This window comes from Raphanus sativus, chromosome 2, assembly GCF_000801105.2.
Source record: "Raphanus sativus cultivar WK10039 chromosome 2, ASM80110v3, whole genome shotgun sequence".
Classification (NCBI taxonomy): domain Eukaryota; kingdom Viridiplantae; phylum Streptophyta; class Magnoliopsida; order Brassicales; family Brassicaceae; genus Raphanus; species Raphanus sativus.
In genome coordinates, this window is record NC_079512.1 from 34,359,181 (window position 1) to 34,375,410 (window position 16,230).

The following is a 16,230-nucleotide window of genomic DNA, read 5'->3' on the forward strand; positions in this document are numbered from 1 at the left end:
TAAAAAGACATAAATATTAGTAACACATATTTAATGATATATTAAGTACAAATATTAGATAAGAACAAGTAGTAAATAAACGAATCAAATAGCTATAAAAATAAGAAGATTCGATATTAATTACTTATATTTTTAAGCCAAAAAAAAGGAATAACTAACGGATACAAACCTAGTACACATATTAATTGTGTTCAGTCCATTGTAATGGCTTGGATACATTTTTCATACAGTATGTGTTTATTTTTTACACTAATCACATTTTTTGCATATAAATATTTATATTTTCAATAAAATTTGATCACCAAAATACAAGGCATATGAGCATTCTTGAAAGTTGAAACATTTTATGTATGAATTCGAGAGTTATGGGAAATATACAAACATGGAAAGTAAAGAAAAAAAGAGAAATTGAAAAGCCCTAAAAAAGAGACGAGAACTTTTGCTTTGACCCACCTCTTTTCATGGTAGACCCAACTCTCTCTCTCTCTTTCACTCACTCTCTCATTCATATGTCTCTTTTTATTATCTCTCTCTATTCATTTCATTGCCATTGAAAGAAGGTGATGAGTTCTCTCATTCTCTTCTCTCTCTTTACTAATACATGATTAAAGCCCTCTTCTTCCTTTTTTCTTGATAATCCCTATTCAATACCTGAGAACAAATTGTATCAAGATCTCTTTTTAAAAGGTAATGATTTGTGGGTATTTCTCATTAATTGCCCCTTCTTTGTTTTCTTTTGTTTCTGTCCAGATCCAACAAAGCTTTGCTTGATTGTTCTTACTTTCTTGAGATCTGTCTGAAATCTAGGATACAATTCTACTTTGCATGAAGTGTCTGGTTATTGTTTATGTTTATTTCAGTTTCACTGGAGAATCAAAGAGTTTCTTTTTTAGCAAAAAAAAAACAAACAAAGAGTTTCTAGTGTTTACTGATGTGGAAATGGTGATTTACTTTTCATCGAGTAATTGTGAAATTTTCTGAATTGATTGTTACTGTGATTTAGATCCACAAAGCTTCTTTCTTTTGTCCTGTTTTATATATGAAGATTATTATTTTATAAAGTTTTGAGTGTTAATTTCGTATTTTGATGGATAACGCAATGATTTTGAGCCATGGCTTCAGCTATGAGTTTTGACTTCTGTTATTAAAAAATAGCAACTTTCTAGCGTTTATGTGTTTATCTGCTCAGCTATATTGTAAAAGTATGTTTCTTTATTATGAGGAAACAGAAATGAGAGCTCAGATCAGTATCCGAGATTGCTTACCCTGTATTGTTGATCATTGGCCATGATTATAGTTCTATTAAGTAGCCCTAATTAATGTTACCTAACTTGAAATGCTTTAATTATTGTTCTAATAAGCTATGAGACCCAATGTTGTTAACTGTTTTTCTTTTGTGGCAAAAGTAACAGACGCTATGTTTTGCTCATTGCAGAGCTTAGGTCACACTTGTCTGAGTGGATCGGTGACAACAGTTATAACCGGAGCCAGGAGAGCAGTTCTTTGGGTGCTAAGTAGATAGTTATCCATTCATGGCTTCCAAGTCTAGTCCTCGAGGCGATGAGAAAACCTCGGAAGCATCTGTTTCCAGTTCCAGCCAAAGTATCTCAGTCAGCACTTTGGCAGATCAAGTATCTTCAACTTTGTCTTTTGCTCAAAGCTGTGGAAGTAAATCCAGTGGAGAAGTTAAACTTAATGAGCTGTCTGATCTTGCCGAGACCGGAAAGCGTAACACTTATAGACCAAGCACAAGCAGTGATATCAGTGACGAGAGCACATGCAGCGGTTTAAGTACCAACAAGCCTCACAAGGCGAATGACGTGAGATGGGAAGCGATACAAGTTGTTCGAGCGAAACATGGCTCTTTGGGTTTGAACCATTTTAGGCTCTTGAAGAGGGTAGGTGGTGGAGATATCGGAACTGTCCACCTTGCTGAGCTGCACGGGACAAGGTGTTATTTCGCAATGAAGGTTATGGACAAAGGAGCTTTGGCTAGCCGTAAAAAGCTTCTTAGAGTTCAGACCGAGAGGGAGATATTGCAGTCTCTTGACCATCCTTTTCTCCCTACTTTGTATAGTCATTTCGAGACTGAGAAGTTCTCATGTTTGGTTATGGAGTTCTGTCCTGGAGGTGACTTGCATACCCTTCGTCAAAGACAGCCCGGGAAGCGATTCTTGGAACAAGCCGCAAAGTAAAAGACTTTTCTTTTGAATCCTAGATACCACTTTATGTGTTAAATCACATTGTTCTTTTTTATCTTATCCAGGTTTTATGTAGCGGAGGTACTACTTGCGATGGAGTATCTTCACATGCTTGGGATCGTATACCGTGATCTTAAGCCAGAGAATGTTCTTGTTAGAGATGATGGACATGTGATGCTTACTGACTTCGACCTCTCCCTGAGGTGTACCGTTAGCCCTACAGTGGTCAGATCAACTACCCTCGTGTCTGAAGCCTTGCAAAGGAGCTCTGGTAACAACTGTGCACAACCTGCTTGCATCCAACAGCCATCTTGCATGTCTGCTCCGACAACATGCTTTTCTCCACGGTTTTTCTCAAGTAAATCCAAGAAAGACAAGAAGGACAAGAAACCGAAAACCGAAACTGGGAACCAGGTCACTCCGTTGCCTGAACTCATCGCTGAGCCCACAGGCGCTCGCTCAATGTCATTTGTTGGCACACATGAATACCTGGCACCTGAGATCATCAAAGGTGAAGGGCATGGGAGTGCGGTTGATTGGTGGACTTTTGGGATCTTTCTGTACGAGCTCTTGTTTGGTAAAACACCGTTCAAAGGGTCAGGAAACAGAGCAACACTCTTCAACGTTGTTGGTCAGCCTCTGCGTTTCCCTGAATCTCCAGTTGTCAGTTTTGCTGCTAGGGATTTGATTAGGAGTCTGCTTGTGAAGGAGCCTCAGCATAGATTAGCGTACAAGCGTGGTGCAACCGAGATTAAGCAACATCCTTTCTTTGAAGGAGTGAATTGGGCATTGGTTCGATGCGCAAGCCCTCCAGAGATACCAAAGCATGTTGAATTTGAGAGTGCTCCTCCTACTCCTGCACCAGCCACATCTACCAGTGTCAAGGCTGATCAGAGTAGCTATCTTGACTTTGATTTCTTTTGAGATTTTTCAGTAAGAAAACTGCGTTAGATTATCATATTGATCATCAAACCGTTATCAACAATGTGCGACTCCGTTTAAAAAGAATTTTTAGTTCTGAATGTTTGTATCAGTTTCTGACATCTTAGCTTTGCTTATAAATCTGAACTCAAATCTGCTTAAAGCGGGAGATCTTTACACAGAAACGATTAATCTTGCGAAAGCAGAAGTACAGAGTTAAAACTGGATACATATTACCAAACAAGTAATAACATCACCCTCCTCTTGAAACGAAGGGGACATGTAGTTTAAAAGCTGAAACAAAACACGATGCACAATCATCTTAGGCTACAAACTTCTTGCATTATAACTGTTTATAGCAAGTATAGGCAACAACCACAGAGGCAGCAGCGCAAACAACAGCAAGAGCGGCATATGTATCTTCTCGCTCCCAGCTCTCTAACCATGTTGGTATTGCGCAAACCTTACGTGTTGAAGATCCTTTGACACTATCTATTCTGAAGAAAGTCTTTTCCGCAGTTTTCCTTCCAGGTGTAAGCTTCTCAGTGTTGTTTTCATTTTCAAGCTGATTATCTTCCGAGGTTTCCAGAGACAACATCATAGTTTCGTCTTGACAACACGAGGAGCTGTTCCCATTCTGTTGGCAACAGCCATTAGGTTCTGACTGGCAGCAGGAAGCGTCGGCGCTGTGAACTGATGATTCCTGAGTGACTTTCCCATTGCTCTTAACCGTATGGCCAGCACCGTTTACCTGTAACCGTCTTTCTTGAGTTTTCTTTTGGTCTTCTTCTGATAGACCCATTTCACCCCTAGAAATCAGAAACTAACAATGGTTTTTTAACTATTTACCAAGTGATTTGGAAACAGTGAGAGCCAGAAAGTTTGAACGTACCTCCATAGCCGGTCTACAATCTCACCTTTGATGATATGCTTCTCCAAGAGAACATGTACATCATCTGGCTGCACATACCCATACCTTGACACAAGAGGTATCAATCATCAAGTCAAAAATATGGTCTGATTAGTTCGGACATTGCAGAGAACTTATGATATTCAAATTCCATTTTTAGTTCTGAAGACCAATTATTAGATCTCTGTATCCAAATTTGCAACAAAACTAGATAGAAAAGGATGAATCTGTAGCTCCCTCACCAGTGTCCTGTGACTTTCCTGTGGACCTTTGATTGGTAGATGATAACATTCCCAGCGTATTTGTGACCACCTATGTGAGAACAAGGGCTAACTGACACTTTACCTTGAAGACCATAAAACTCGAGTTCTTCTCTGAATTTACTAACCAACGGCGGCCCACAAACCCCACATCGTCGGTCTCGGGATCCATGGGAGCATACAAAGACATATGAGCCTTTTAGCAGTTCAGGATTTCCAGGAAGCCATTCGCCATCCTTCACAAGCACCTCTTCCACAAATGTTTCCACATCAAAATGAGTCAGCCTTCTGCATTTTTTTTTTGTTGTTGAAAACGGAACTGTCAATAAATAAGCCTCGACGGTTAAAAGAATAACGGAAACTATAGGAAATACTAGGAGCCTGACCTGTATCTGATCATATCAGGAAAGATCAGCACATCACCATTGGATGTCTCTGTTCCATCATGCCCCTCACAGATCGTGAGCCGAGTCTACAAATGGCAAGGTAAATAGATTAAAAAAAAAGAGAGATATTCATGCCTGATGCAAAGATCATAAGAAGCCACACCCTAAGAGTATAAAATCCACTATAACATAGATCAGAGACACCATTTCCCCATAAATCCCACCACAGACATAAGCACACCAAAAAGAGTAAAACCACAATACATAAAGCTCGAAAGTGGACTTGTATGTTCTCTGATGTCTGATCCCATACTGAAACCATATATACAAGTTACCCTATGCCATAAATAGACACTTAACCTTAATTAACCCATACAGAAATCCCAACACAATCCCATAATAAGAATGATATCTCAAAAACAGAGAGAGATACTTAAACTAAGCCAATACAAGACAAAGCAATTGTCTTTTTTTTTTAGCCATAAAGATGTCTCCAAAAGGAGTAAAATGAGCTCGAAACACAAACCCCATGGATCTCAAAACTATTGGAATCAATCAGACCTAAATACATAAAAGAATCAATCTTACATTCAAGTTAACAGCGAACAAAAGCTCACCTCTTTCTTCATGCTACCTTTCCTAGCGGATACAGCGGCAGAGAGAAGCCTAGGCAACCGATCGAACTCAGCCGCCTCGATCCTCGCCGGCCACACGGAAGGCTTTTTGTAGCAGAGGAAAACATGCCTCTCGTAGAACTGAACGGTTCCGGCGAGTTGCTCCGATCGGAAATCGGGACGAGCGAATCCGAAATCGGCGTCGTTGTTGCTGCTCTCTCCTCCGCCGCCGAGCAAGCTCTCGCTCTGGAAACTCCCGGAGCGAGAAGTGGGCTCGCCGTGAAAGTTGTTGTCGAGGAGGTAATCGGATACAGTGACCGGAGAGGAAGCCGATGATGGGTTGCTGGTGAAGGATAAAGGGTCGTCTCTGTCTCTTCCGCTTCCCATTTAAAAAAGTTCCAAACTTTGATCTGGAGAGGAGAGAGAGAGAGAGAGAAGGAGAAGAAGTGAATCCTAGTTTCAGTGATTGATTCTCTCTCTACTGAGAGGGTCCAAAGTATTCTTTCAACTCCGGTTATGTCCTTAACCGAGATTCTATTTTGCAATCGAACCGGTACATTCTTCGGTTATCTTCATGAACAAGTGATATATTTCTCAAGGTTTTAGCCTTCTGGTTTTGTATTGTATGTAACAATGTATTTGTGATTTCTCAATTGCAAAACAATCTGGTTAACTACTCTAATTGTATCAGTTTCGATCCTTTATGCATATCTTAATATTCTCACATACCAACATGAAAGCAAAAAGGGAGTCATATTAATTCATTTATCATCATTGACCTCCTCCTCCTCTGTAACAGAAGAAGGAAGGAAACTATAAGAAAACTGGACAATGTCTGGAAAAGAAGCCTCACAAATCAAACGACAAATCCAAGGAGGCTTTTATGCTAAATGGTAATGTAGACATACAAGCAACCCTATCCTTTGGCTATGCAAGCAAGCACCTACACTTCCTCTTTGTCTCTACCAAAAGTAAAGCTGGTCCAGACTCGAAACAAAACAACAACAAAATATTACATCCACAGTTTTTTAACTTATTCATTTGCCAGAGATGACTGACTACTAGGCATCAGGCAACAGTTCTTGTGATTTAAATGGTAGGCTAGAGAAAGAGAGAGAGTCTCGGTATGTGCCATGTGATCAGTAAAGGAGTTTAGGCTTTCATCTCCTCAGGAACAGCAGAGCCTCCTGCTTTCTCCTTCTCTGCATCATCTCCTTTCTTCTCCTCCTCAGCAACAGCAGACCCTCCTGCTTTCTCCTTCTCGACATCATCTCCTTTCTTCTCCTCCTCAGCAACAGAAGACCCTCCTGCTTTCTCCTTCTCTGCATCATCATCTCCCTTCTTCTCCTCCTCAGTACCAGCAGCCACTCCTGCTATTTCCTTCTCTGCATCATCTTCTTTCTTCTCCTCCTCCTTAGCACCGGCAGACCCTCCTGCTTTCTCCTTCTCTGAATCATCTTCTTTCTTCTCCTCCTCCTCTTCTTCTTGTTCATCAACTTCTTCTGCTAATTTGGTGAGCTCACTTTGGATCATCAGCTTTATAAAGGACTTTCTTGGGGTGAGATCTTCTTTGAACTCCTTAGCTGAGATATGAGTGAAACAATATATATATTTTACATACATAAAGAAAACAGAAAGAAATTAATGAAACCAATCTGCTCATACCAAGTTCTTTGAGGATGTCCGTGAATGTAGCCTGCAGAAGAACAACAATGATCAATAAGGTTTATCTAGATATAAAAGGTATATGTAGCTTGTATACATATTTTACAACAAACTCTAAATAGCTTTCAGAAAATGTAGAATCCTCAATAAAGTTTGAGAAATTAACTCACCGTATTAAAATCCACCCTTTTCAAAATCTCAACGATTGCTTTTTTCAGCACTTTATCGCTTGGCCCTTTGGTTTTCTCTTTCCCTTTTCCAGCACTTTTTACTTCTAGCAAAGGCACAACCACACAGATTAAAAATATATGGTGTCAGAAATCATTAGTGGCTACAATATAGGTTAGCTTCTCCAAATGGAGTCATCAAGGAATAAGATTCTCCAATGCACTCATATGCTGTATTCTACCTAACCGATTATCCTAATGGAATATTAAAAAAAAAACAGGATAATATCCAAACCTGGCTTCTCTTTTGAAGCAGAAGACTTTGAAGGGGCCGAGGCCTTGGTAACTTTTTCAGACTTCTTCCTCTTAGAAGAGGCCTTTGGACTTGTATCACTGTCATCATCAGTCTTCTTTCGTTTTGCTGATGATCGCTTCTGTGTAACTTTCTCAGGTGGGCTGGATTTTGCAGCAACTGCCGCTTTCTTGATTCTAGCTCTCCCTGCTGATTCTTTCTTCCCAGCTGACACTTTCGAACCACGCTTCTTCTTCTTTGGCGTTTCTTCCTCAGAATCCTCCTCAGGCTCATCTTTCTCCTCGCTTTCAGAAGGCTGAGGTGCCTCATCCTCGGATTTGTCAGGAATACCATTTTCGTTCTCCTTTTCCTCATCTGCATTCTCATCTTTCTCTTCTTCCTCTTTCTCCTCTTCAGACTCATCTTCAGAATCAGCTAAAATCTTTTTGGCAGCCTTTGTTCCTTCTCCAGACTTTCTTTTGCTCTGCAAAGGCAGTGAAAATAATACAATCAGATCAATCTGGACTAATGACATATACTTGCAGATAAGTAACATTGAGACTCTAAGTGCTACGCATTGATACCTTGGCCGATCGTTTGGAGGATGAACTCCCAGCTGCAGACGAGCTTTGCTTGGGAGTTCTCTTGCGCTTTGCTCCAGTACTCGACTATTACAACATAAATTTTTTTTAAGACAATGAAACATGCACAAAGAAACTCTATATAAACAACGTTTTCAACACCAAAATACCTTATCTTTCTCACTAGCCGGAACGTCACCTTTCCCATGAGGTTTCTCCAAAAACTCAATCAGTTTCGTAATAATATCTTCCTGTATTGAGAAAACATGCCATAATAAGCTTTTAATTATTTTGATAAAATAAGGAAATGAATTATCATAAAACTTGGATACATTTATAGCCCATACTGACCTTCTTTGTTGTAGCCTTGGAAACATGAATGTCAAACACATCGCAGAACTCCCACAATTTCTCTTTGTTACATTTATCAAGCTTTTCTTTTATCTTCTCTCTTGCCTTTTCCTGCCAATACCAAAGACACCAATTATATACAAACCAAAGATATGCGTAAAATAACCTTTATGTGTAGATATTACACACCTCTTTTCCATGCCAAACAAAGCCTGAGAAGCCCAATATGTTTGTCTTGATCTGAGCAGCCTGTTCAAACATTAAAGAATTGAGTTATATATAAACATGATTAGCAGACATGAGACTAACATAAGAGTGCAGCACCACTAGAAGAAAAAGAAAACACAAGAGTATGCATGTGATTGACAATTTAGAAGTTTAACTATTAGAGTGGTTAGAATAAGACACTCACCTTCCCTCTCCTCGCAAATAGAATTTGGTGTAGCACCTTCAGAATTTCATCCGACTTCTTCCTAGTTACCTTGTATGCAACTGCATACATATTTACATGAACAAAATTTAGCTATGAACAAGCTGGATTTCCCCTAAATTCAACGAGAAACATTAGATTCAAATAGCATGAACATACCGCTGGGAATATCTTTGAGATATACACCTTGTCCCTGTAACATTTATAAAAATACAATTATGAAGACGTCTAGCAGCAACGAATGTTCTACTCAATTAAAGGAAAGTATTGGCAAAACCTTTTCAATATGGAACTCCTTGGAAGAGTCTTTATCAATCACTGCGACAAGCCTCTCAACAGATTTACGCTCACGCACAGGGCGGTCAGAGTAAGGAGTCTTCGGTTCTGCATCCTTTTTCTCTGCCTCACTTTTTGTCTTCTCACGAGCCTTTCCCTTCCCACGTTTCTTAGAACCCTTGCTCTCTTCTTTCTCATCTTCCTTGTCATCACCGCTCTCGGCTTTTTCAGCTTCCGTATCATCTTCCTTTTCATCACCGCTCTCGGCTTTTTCAGCTTCCTTATCATCTTCCTTGTCATCACCGCTCTCAGCTTTTTCAGCTTCCTTAGCATCTTCCTTGTCATCACCGGTCTCCACTTTTTCATCCCCATTCTCATCCTTACTTCCTTTTGCTTCTTCTTCATCTTCCACAGTTTCCTTCCCCAATTCAACTTCTTCTGTTTTATCTTCTTCCTTACCTTCCTCAATCATATCCTCCCTTTTCTTTTCATCCACAGTCTCAACCTTTTCAATCTTCTCTGTCCCTTTGTCTCCTCCATCTACCAGCTTCTCTTCCTCCTTGATGTCTCCTGTATTCCCTTGTTTCGTTCCGTTTTCTTTTTCACCTTCATCTTTTACGTCCCCCTCTGATTCTTTCCCAGCTTTCTTGTTGTCTGTTTCAGTAACGTCCGCCTCTCCAGTCTCTTGCTTTTCATCAGCTTTGGCATTGTCACTGTCTTTAGATTCCACATTCTCCTCCGTAACAGCATCTTCAACTGTACCACCTCCAGATACACCATCATCAGTTGTCTCTTTCTTTCCATCTGCATCTGCATCCACATCCATGTTGGTATCCTCTGCTTGTCCCCCATCTTTGGTGACCGAAACATCTTCTTCTGCTTTTTCAGTCTCAGCATCTATCTCCATTTTCTCTGGTTCAGCCATCTCCTCATCTTTCTTAAGTTCAGGTGTTCCCTTACCTCCAGCATTCTCCTCCTCCTCCTTGTTTCCGGCCACAGCCTCTGATGTCTTTTCCAGAGAACTAGACTCTGTTGCTGTTGGCTCAACGGCTGCCTTTGAATCCTCTTCTCCCATTGTTAGGTCTCTTCCACCCCAAAAATTTCTCGTTGTCTTACCAAAGCCTGAATGAGAAATCAGCAAACAAAAAAAGATAATCAAAATTGCTGCGATAACATAAGAACATGTAAAAAGAATTGACTTTGCATGTATGCAAAATAAAGTACTGAACTTTACGAAAAATTGGTCAACAATAGAGCCAACAAGAAAATCTTAAAGAGATATTCAAGTTAGATCTCATGTGTGTTCCACAATAAAATCTCTTTCTCCTACTTTTAGATCTGAACAAGAAGATCAAAACAGAAAAGGAAAAAAAATCAAGGAAAAACAAATCTGAAAATCACAAAGGTTCGTCCTTTATCCTAATTTCCAATGCATTCTAGATGAAAACAAAGATCTAGATGGATAAATCAAATCACGCTATAACTCACAGAGATCCCCTCAGCTTACATCACGCAAATTCATAAAACACACATAAAGTCATCTCCTTTTTACTTTAAATCTCTCAAAATTCATGCATTTATCAAATAGAAAGACAATTAACTTCTCAAAAACATCGAAATTCACAGATCAACGAAGCACATGAGAAACCCTAACTTCTCGTCCCAGCTTTAACAACACACAACAACACCCAAACAGAGATTTATAACAATATCAACAGGATTCTAAAGGACAAGACTTGGGAATCTCACCTCACTGTCTCAAGACTCAGCACTGAGTTTTTTTTTTCTCTTCCTTTCGAAACAGAACAAATAGCTTTTTCTTCGATAGCGTTTTGAGGAGAGAGAGAGAAGTGAAAGTATTCGGACACAAAACCAGTTTTTAAATACAGTTAAATGCCACGTCGGATGTTTGGGATAAGCATCGCGGTCCATTCCATCACTTGAAGAGACTTTATCAATGGTCCAGATTTTATTCTTGAGGCTTCTCGCGGATCGATGACGGTATAACACTAGCCTGACTTCCATTTTCTTAACACGTGTTCAAATATTATATCTTCAACGAATAAATTATTTTTTTCTATCTTTTACGTTTATTAATTGATGATTTAAATGATGTAAAAAGTTAATGATTTAAACTAGACAAAATCAAAATGAGCTATTTCTATAAGATTTTCTGGGTTTAAATTTATTTTAATTTTAACTAAAACTAGGAAATTTCATTGTAATTTTGCTAATTTTTTCTGTTATTGATAGTTTAGTAAATATATTTATAATATAAGTAGTTAAAAGATTATCACGTAATAAATGTAACATTTATTTTAAGTGAATCGATAGTTTTAAAATTAATTAATTAATTTTTAATATATATGTCAAATTATTATGATTAACAAACTGATGAAATAATTTCTAATACTGAAGTTAGCCTGTTGTGATAACAAAATGATTAAGCAGTATAGTTTTCATTCAAAAAGTTTGAGTAGTAAAGCTTAAAAAAATCAAATTTTCGTTAGTGATATAAAAATTACTAGGTTTGAATTTAATGTAGTAAAATAATTAGTTTTAAAATTAATCTTAAAAAACTATTTCGATAATTAATATATTTTTAACTTTTATTTTTATTATGTAATATTTTTTTTATTGCATTCATCAATTATAGTCAAATCGTACATAAAATAGGCAAATATCGTGATATATATATCGAGATATTTGAATTATTTATAAGCTAAGATATAATATATTATGGAAATATGGAAGACTTTTTCATTAAAGTGGAATGTCAATCTATAGAAAGAAAGAATATATATCAAGCACAAACATATCAAGCACAAAAATATATTGTTTCCTTAATCCATGGAAACAAAGAATATATATCAAGCACAAACATATCAAGCACAAAATTATATTGTTTCCTTAATCCATAGTGTTTCCTTGCTAATTGTTTGTTTCAACATGGGTGTTTTATTTGGGCTTGTGCATGGGCTGTATTTGGGCTTGTGTATTGGCTTTAGAGGATACCTTACTAACGGTACTAGCTCGTGGACCACTTGGCAAGGCAACGACCTGTCGTGGACAGTTTCACTGTTATTCATACATTGGAACTAGTTTCGTATATGAAATTATTCAATCTGGAAGATCATACAACGGCTTGAAATTTCATTGCTTGGGGGAACTCGGATCATGTCTTTGTCCTGCACCTGAGCTTCTTCAATGGAACTAATCGAATTAAGGAGATGAAGAAACACTTTGCAGTAACATATTGATGTTTCTTGTTTAAAAAAGAACAGCATTTTTACAACACATTCTTGGAACTCAAAACAGGTGTCACATACAAATATATATATGGTGGTTATAATATTTTCAAATCAAGATCAGCTCTCGCTCTGCATTAGAGAGAGAGAGAGAGAGAGAGAGAGAGAGAGAGATGAATCATATAGAACAAGGTCTCATTCCATTCCTAACCTAAGAACAATCCATTACTTTCGCTTCCTTTTGTCTTCTAAGGACCAGACTGTATTCTCCCTATGTTATGCGGATACGGGTAAGAAGAATGGTTCAAGGACGAGATGTCCCCGTTTTGAGTCTCGTTCTGAGTTTCTCTCGGGGCATACTGATGGACACCGCTGCTTAAGCTAGCATAGTAGGATGACACGGGAGCAGCATGAACAAACCTGAAACCCACTCCATTTGGGTGAGTTTGGTTGAGTAGTTGTTGTTGATTCTGTTGCTGACGCTCGTTGGAAGCGTGGTCAGGTCCATCAGACGAGATTCCAACACCAAGATTGAGGCTGATGGAGTCTGTTTCACCTGGTCTGAACCGAGGCTGGTTGTCATGATTGCTGCTAGACTTCGAAGTGGGGACGTCGTGGTTGTGTTTGCCTTCGTATGTTGTTATTACAGCTTTTGGATCATGCGATGCCCTCTCCACGTGTTTCCTCACTGGGCATCCAGGAGCTGTGCACTTGTAATAGCTCCTACAAAAAGCCAAAGGAATCAACACTTTATGCACAAACCAAACAACTAACGATCATCTTGAACTGCAAGTTTTTGCTTGTGTATGTTCACTTGAGGAGAAAGCGTTTTTGTGGTTGTACGAACCTGGGATTTGGGTTTCCCCTAACGACCTTCTGCCCGTACTTACGCCACCTGTAACCATCATCTAGTATGTCAACCTCACTCAGAGTTTGAACAACAACCCGAGGCTCCCGGATAGGTTTCACAAGTGGAGTTATTTCAATGGTCCCATCCAACCTCCTGCATAAAGTTAGAAGAGAAACTGCTGATCACATCAAATCACTGTTTCCAAAACAATCACCTGAATCCTTATAATCTAATACCTCCGTTTTGTATATGGATCATCTTCATCCTGATCATCTTTATTCTTGTTTGACACTGCAGCATCTCCGCCATCCTCAATTGTAGGCGGTACTTCAGGGTTACCAGTTTGCTCAATGGCTTGTGACAAGTTATAGACGCCAGATACCTTCTCTGTATGCAAGAATAAAGAGAGTAGAATGAACAGATGAAGTTTACAGGTTTGTCATGAATCTTCTTCTCTCAAAGTTTTAGATAAAAGTTACCATCTATGCCACAGTCATTGGAGGATACTACTTACCTACTCTTTCTTCTTGTGCTGCAGGCACACCAAAACCACCAGAGTTTCGTCGACCGGGTTGAGGTTTAGGATGGTCATGTGTACCCTTGTAAATAATATCTGTGATCTGGCCATCATAAGACCTTTCAAATAATTTTTTCACTTCACAGTTAGGATGTGTACATTTATAATAGCTCCGGGGGAATTCACTCCCTTTGACATGCTTTTGACCATACTTTCTCCAGTTGTAACCATCATCTGCCAAAACTGATGGCGTGCTTCCCCTGGGGTCATTTTGCGATTCGTCTTGCTCGGATCCGGCAGGAACATCTGAGCTCGTTCCCGTAGTCTGGCTAGGAGGAGTTGGCCGGCTTAGCTCACTTGAGGTAACTGCAGCCTCACTGAACGAAGAAGGTGAGTGTGAGGAGGATCCATAGCCCTGGCCTTGAAACTGGACTGCTGGCTCAATTTTATGCTTGTCAAGCTCTGCATAAACCTTGATACCAATAAAAACATTTAGACAAAGTCCACCACGGAACTGTATATACAAAGGTACTTAAGAAACTGCAAAGCTTGTGGATATAAGGTTTCTTGTGATGTTAACATTCTAAGCAAAAGAAAAAAGAAAAAAATTCACTTGTTTGGAGTTTGGACAATACCATAGTGGATGCAGGAGGTCTGAACTCAAATTCACAAGACTTTTGCTCGGGGAAGGTGCTGTCCTGATGGAATGGCCTTCCTGTATAAGAGATTGAGCTAACGTGTACTGGTCGTGGCTTGAACAAAGAACCAGTAGTAGGGGAAGGTTCAGGCTGAAAATTGAAGAAAGATTCACTTTTAGGTTTGAGCATAACTTAACTTAAACGCCATAATAACGAGACACCAACAGAATCATTCAATACCTCTAATATAAGCAAATGATATTCATATTCAGCTAACAGAGAAAAGAATTAACAAATAATGGAAAAAAAAAAAGAGCGGCATTGTAAGATGGACAATGTGAAGGTAAAAAAGAAAAGATGAAGAGAAAGAGGATATATAAAGAAATGAATGATATGAAAAAGGGTGTTATTCGAGAGAACAATAATCTGAAGGGACAGTAATGCAGAGAGTATAAGGTAACGTGAAGAATGAGAATCTTCTGTGAACGTAAGCAAAAGATAAATCATAGTTTTAAAAAGCACTTTGTGAAATGATTGATTATAAGAAACAAAAAATTGGAAACGATGCCATTTCCTAGTGAGCAAAACAAAACAGGAAGCATCTTCAGAACCAAATTTAAGAAACCGCAACCACCACTAAGCAAGCACTACTAGAAGAAGAATCGTAAAGCTCCACTTAAACCACAAACAATGAACAGTGATCCGAATCAGAATCTGAAGCAACGACAAAACCCAAAAACAAGTGGAACACTAAGAGAAAACAAAACTATATGTTTTCTTTTGTTTGGTAGCTACGAGAAAACCTACTGAATCCAATTCCAAACTTAAAAAAAATAAAAATGTAACATCCAATTTCACAAAAAAAATATAATAATTGAGGTCATTAAAATGCAATCAGAAAACCTAATTTCTCAATCGAAACAACAACTAAAGGTGAAAAGAAGTGACATTTCCACAAGAGAAGTAGAGAAGGAGTAACCTTGATGTTGGAGATGAAAACGGGAGATTCCAAAAAGGAAGTGGGACTCAACCCAGGAGGAATCGTGATGTTGTCGGTAGACCTCGAGATCGGAAGCTTAGCCGGTGACATCAGCTTATACCTCGCACCTCCACCACCATTCCTTCCTCCTCCTCCTCCAGCTGAATCGTGCCTTGCCGTGGGATCTACCGGAAAGTCCTTCCTGTCATTATTAACTTGAGGGTTCATTTATCTAGCAAAAAGGAAGGATTTTTTTTCTTGGATAGAAGAAGAACAGAAGAAAGAGAAGCTTGGCTATGTCGGATTCATGGCGTTTTGATATTTTCTCACTAAAAGCTTGTGTTTTTTTTTTTTTTTTGGTCAACAAAAAAAAAAGCTTGTGTTTTTAGTGAAAGATTTTGTAAGAAAGATATCGACTTTCCGACCACTCTCTCATCAATTCATTGTTTTTGCCTTTTTAATATATTTCTTTTCTCTTCTTTTTGTTTTGTTTTGTTTTTTAATCTCCTTTTATTTTACTTTATCAATTTCTTTTCATATTAATTTGGAAACAAACAAGGAACTTAACGTTTGAATTTATTCAAAAAAAGAAAACTTGATCCAATATCACCTTTTGACAGTAGAGAGTAAAAATAACGTATTCTTATTCGACGATTCGTCACAATTTTCAAATCATAAATTGTGGATAGTCTCCCTTATTTCTCGAGGTTTATTGGGCTAATGGCCACTATAACTAATACGGTCGATAATATCTTAAAGGTCATCTCTATCATGGCCCATTTGTAACATGAGTAGTTAGTCCTCGACGAACACTATGATTAACTCATTAGCATAGCCCATTTGTAAGTTACGACTATAGTGAAACACAGTTGACAATCCAATTTTATGTGGGAAGTTGGAACAAATAATATAACATCTTCCTTTTTTGAGAAATAATAATACAA

At 38.5% G+C, this 16,230-nt stretch overlaps 5 protein-coding genes across 6 annotated transcripts in view; 1 reads left to right on the forward strand and 4 right to left on the reverse strand.

Annotated features, from left to right (window-relative positions):
- LOC108816528 (calcineurin B-like protein 3) overlaps positions 1-16,230 on the reverse strand; it is a 56,580-nt gene that overhangs the window by 25,709 nt on the left and 14,641 nt on the right. The gene's annotated exons all lie outside the window — the stretch shown is intronic.
- On the forward strand, positions 547-3,225 carry LOC130508060 (serine/threonine-protein kinase D6PKL1-like). The gene is made up of 3 exons (XM_057003252.1): positions 547-687; positions 1,436-2,191; positions 2,267-3,225. The coding sequence occupies exons 2-3, from the start codon at positions 1,533-1,535 to the stop codon at positions 3,123-3,125; spliced, it is 1,518 nt and encodes a 505-aa protein (XP_056859232.1). The 5' UTR covers positions 547-687; positions 1,436-1,532; the 3' UTR covers positions 3,126-3,225.
- On the reverse strand, positions 3,269-5,750 carry LOC130508061 (uncharacterized). The gene is made up of 5 exons (XM_057003255.1): positions 5,296-5,750; positions 4,679-4,764; positions 4,275-4,580; positions 4,015-4,098; positions 3,269-3,931 (listed from the first exon to the last, which is right to left on the reverse strand). The coding sequence occupies exons 1-5, from the start codon at positions 5,677-5,679 to the stop codon at positions 3,466-3,468; spliced, it is 1,326 nt and encodes a 441-aa protein (XP_056859235.1). The 5' UTR covers positions 5,680-5,750; the 3' UTR covers positions 3,269-3,465.
- Positions 6,149-10,895, reverse strand: LOC108842441 (DEK domain-containing chromatin-associated protein 3). 2 transcript variants are annotated; one of them, XM_018615354.2, is made up of 12 exons: positions 10,804-10,895; positions 9,056-10,176; positions 8,938-8,971; positions 8,761-8,840; positions 8,538-8,597; positions 8,349-8,459; positions 8,168-8,248; positions 8,001-8,084; positions 7,420-7,900; positions 7,128-7,228; positions 6,958-6,988; positions 6,149-6,875 (listed from the first exon to the last, which is right to left on the reverse strand). In XM_018615354.2, the coding sequence occupies exons 2-12, from the start codon at positions 10,127-10,129 to the stop codon at positions 6,445-6,447; spliced, it is 2,568 nt and encodes an 855-aa protein (XP_018470856.2). In that variant the 5' UTR covers positions 10,130-10,176; positions 10,804-10,895; the 3' UTR covers positions 6,149-6,444. The 2 variants fall into 2 exon arrangements, with proteins under 2 accessions (XP_018470856.2, XP_018470855.2); XM_018615353.2 differs by having other exon boundaries at positions 7,128-7,231.
- Positions 12,371-15,682, reverse strand: LOC108817839 (probable WRKY transcription factor 20). The gene is made up of 6 exons (XM_018590654.2): positions 15,287-15,682; positions 14,305-14,457; positions 13,667-14,141; positions 13,389-13,539; positions 13,150-13,305; positions 12,371-13,025 (listed from the first exon to the last, which is right to left on the reverse strand). The coding sequence occupies exons 1-6, from the start codon at positions 15,512-15,514 to the stop codon at positions 12,551-12,553; spliced, it is 1,638 nt and encodes a 545-aa protein (XP_018446156.2). The 5' UTR covers positions 15,515-15,682; the 3' UTR covers positions 12,371-12,550.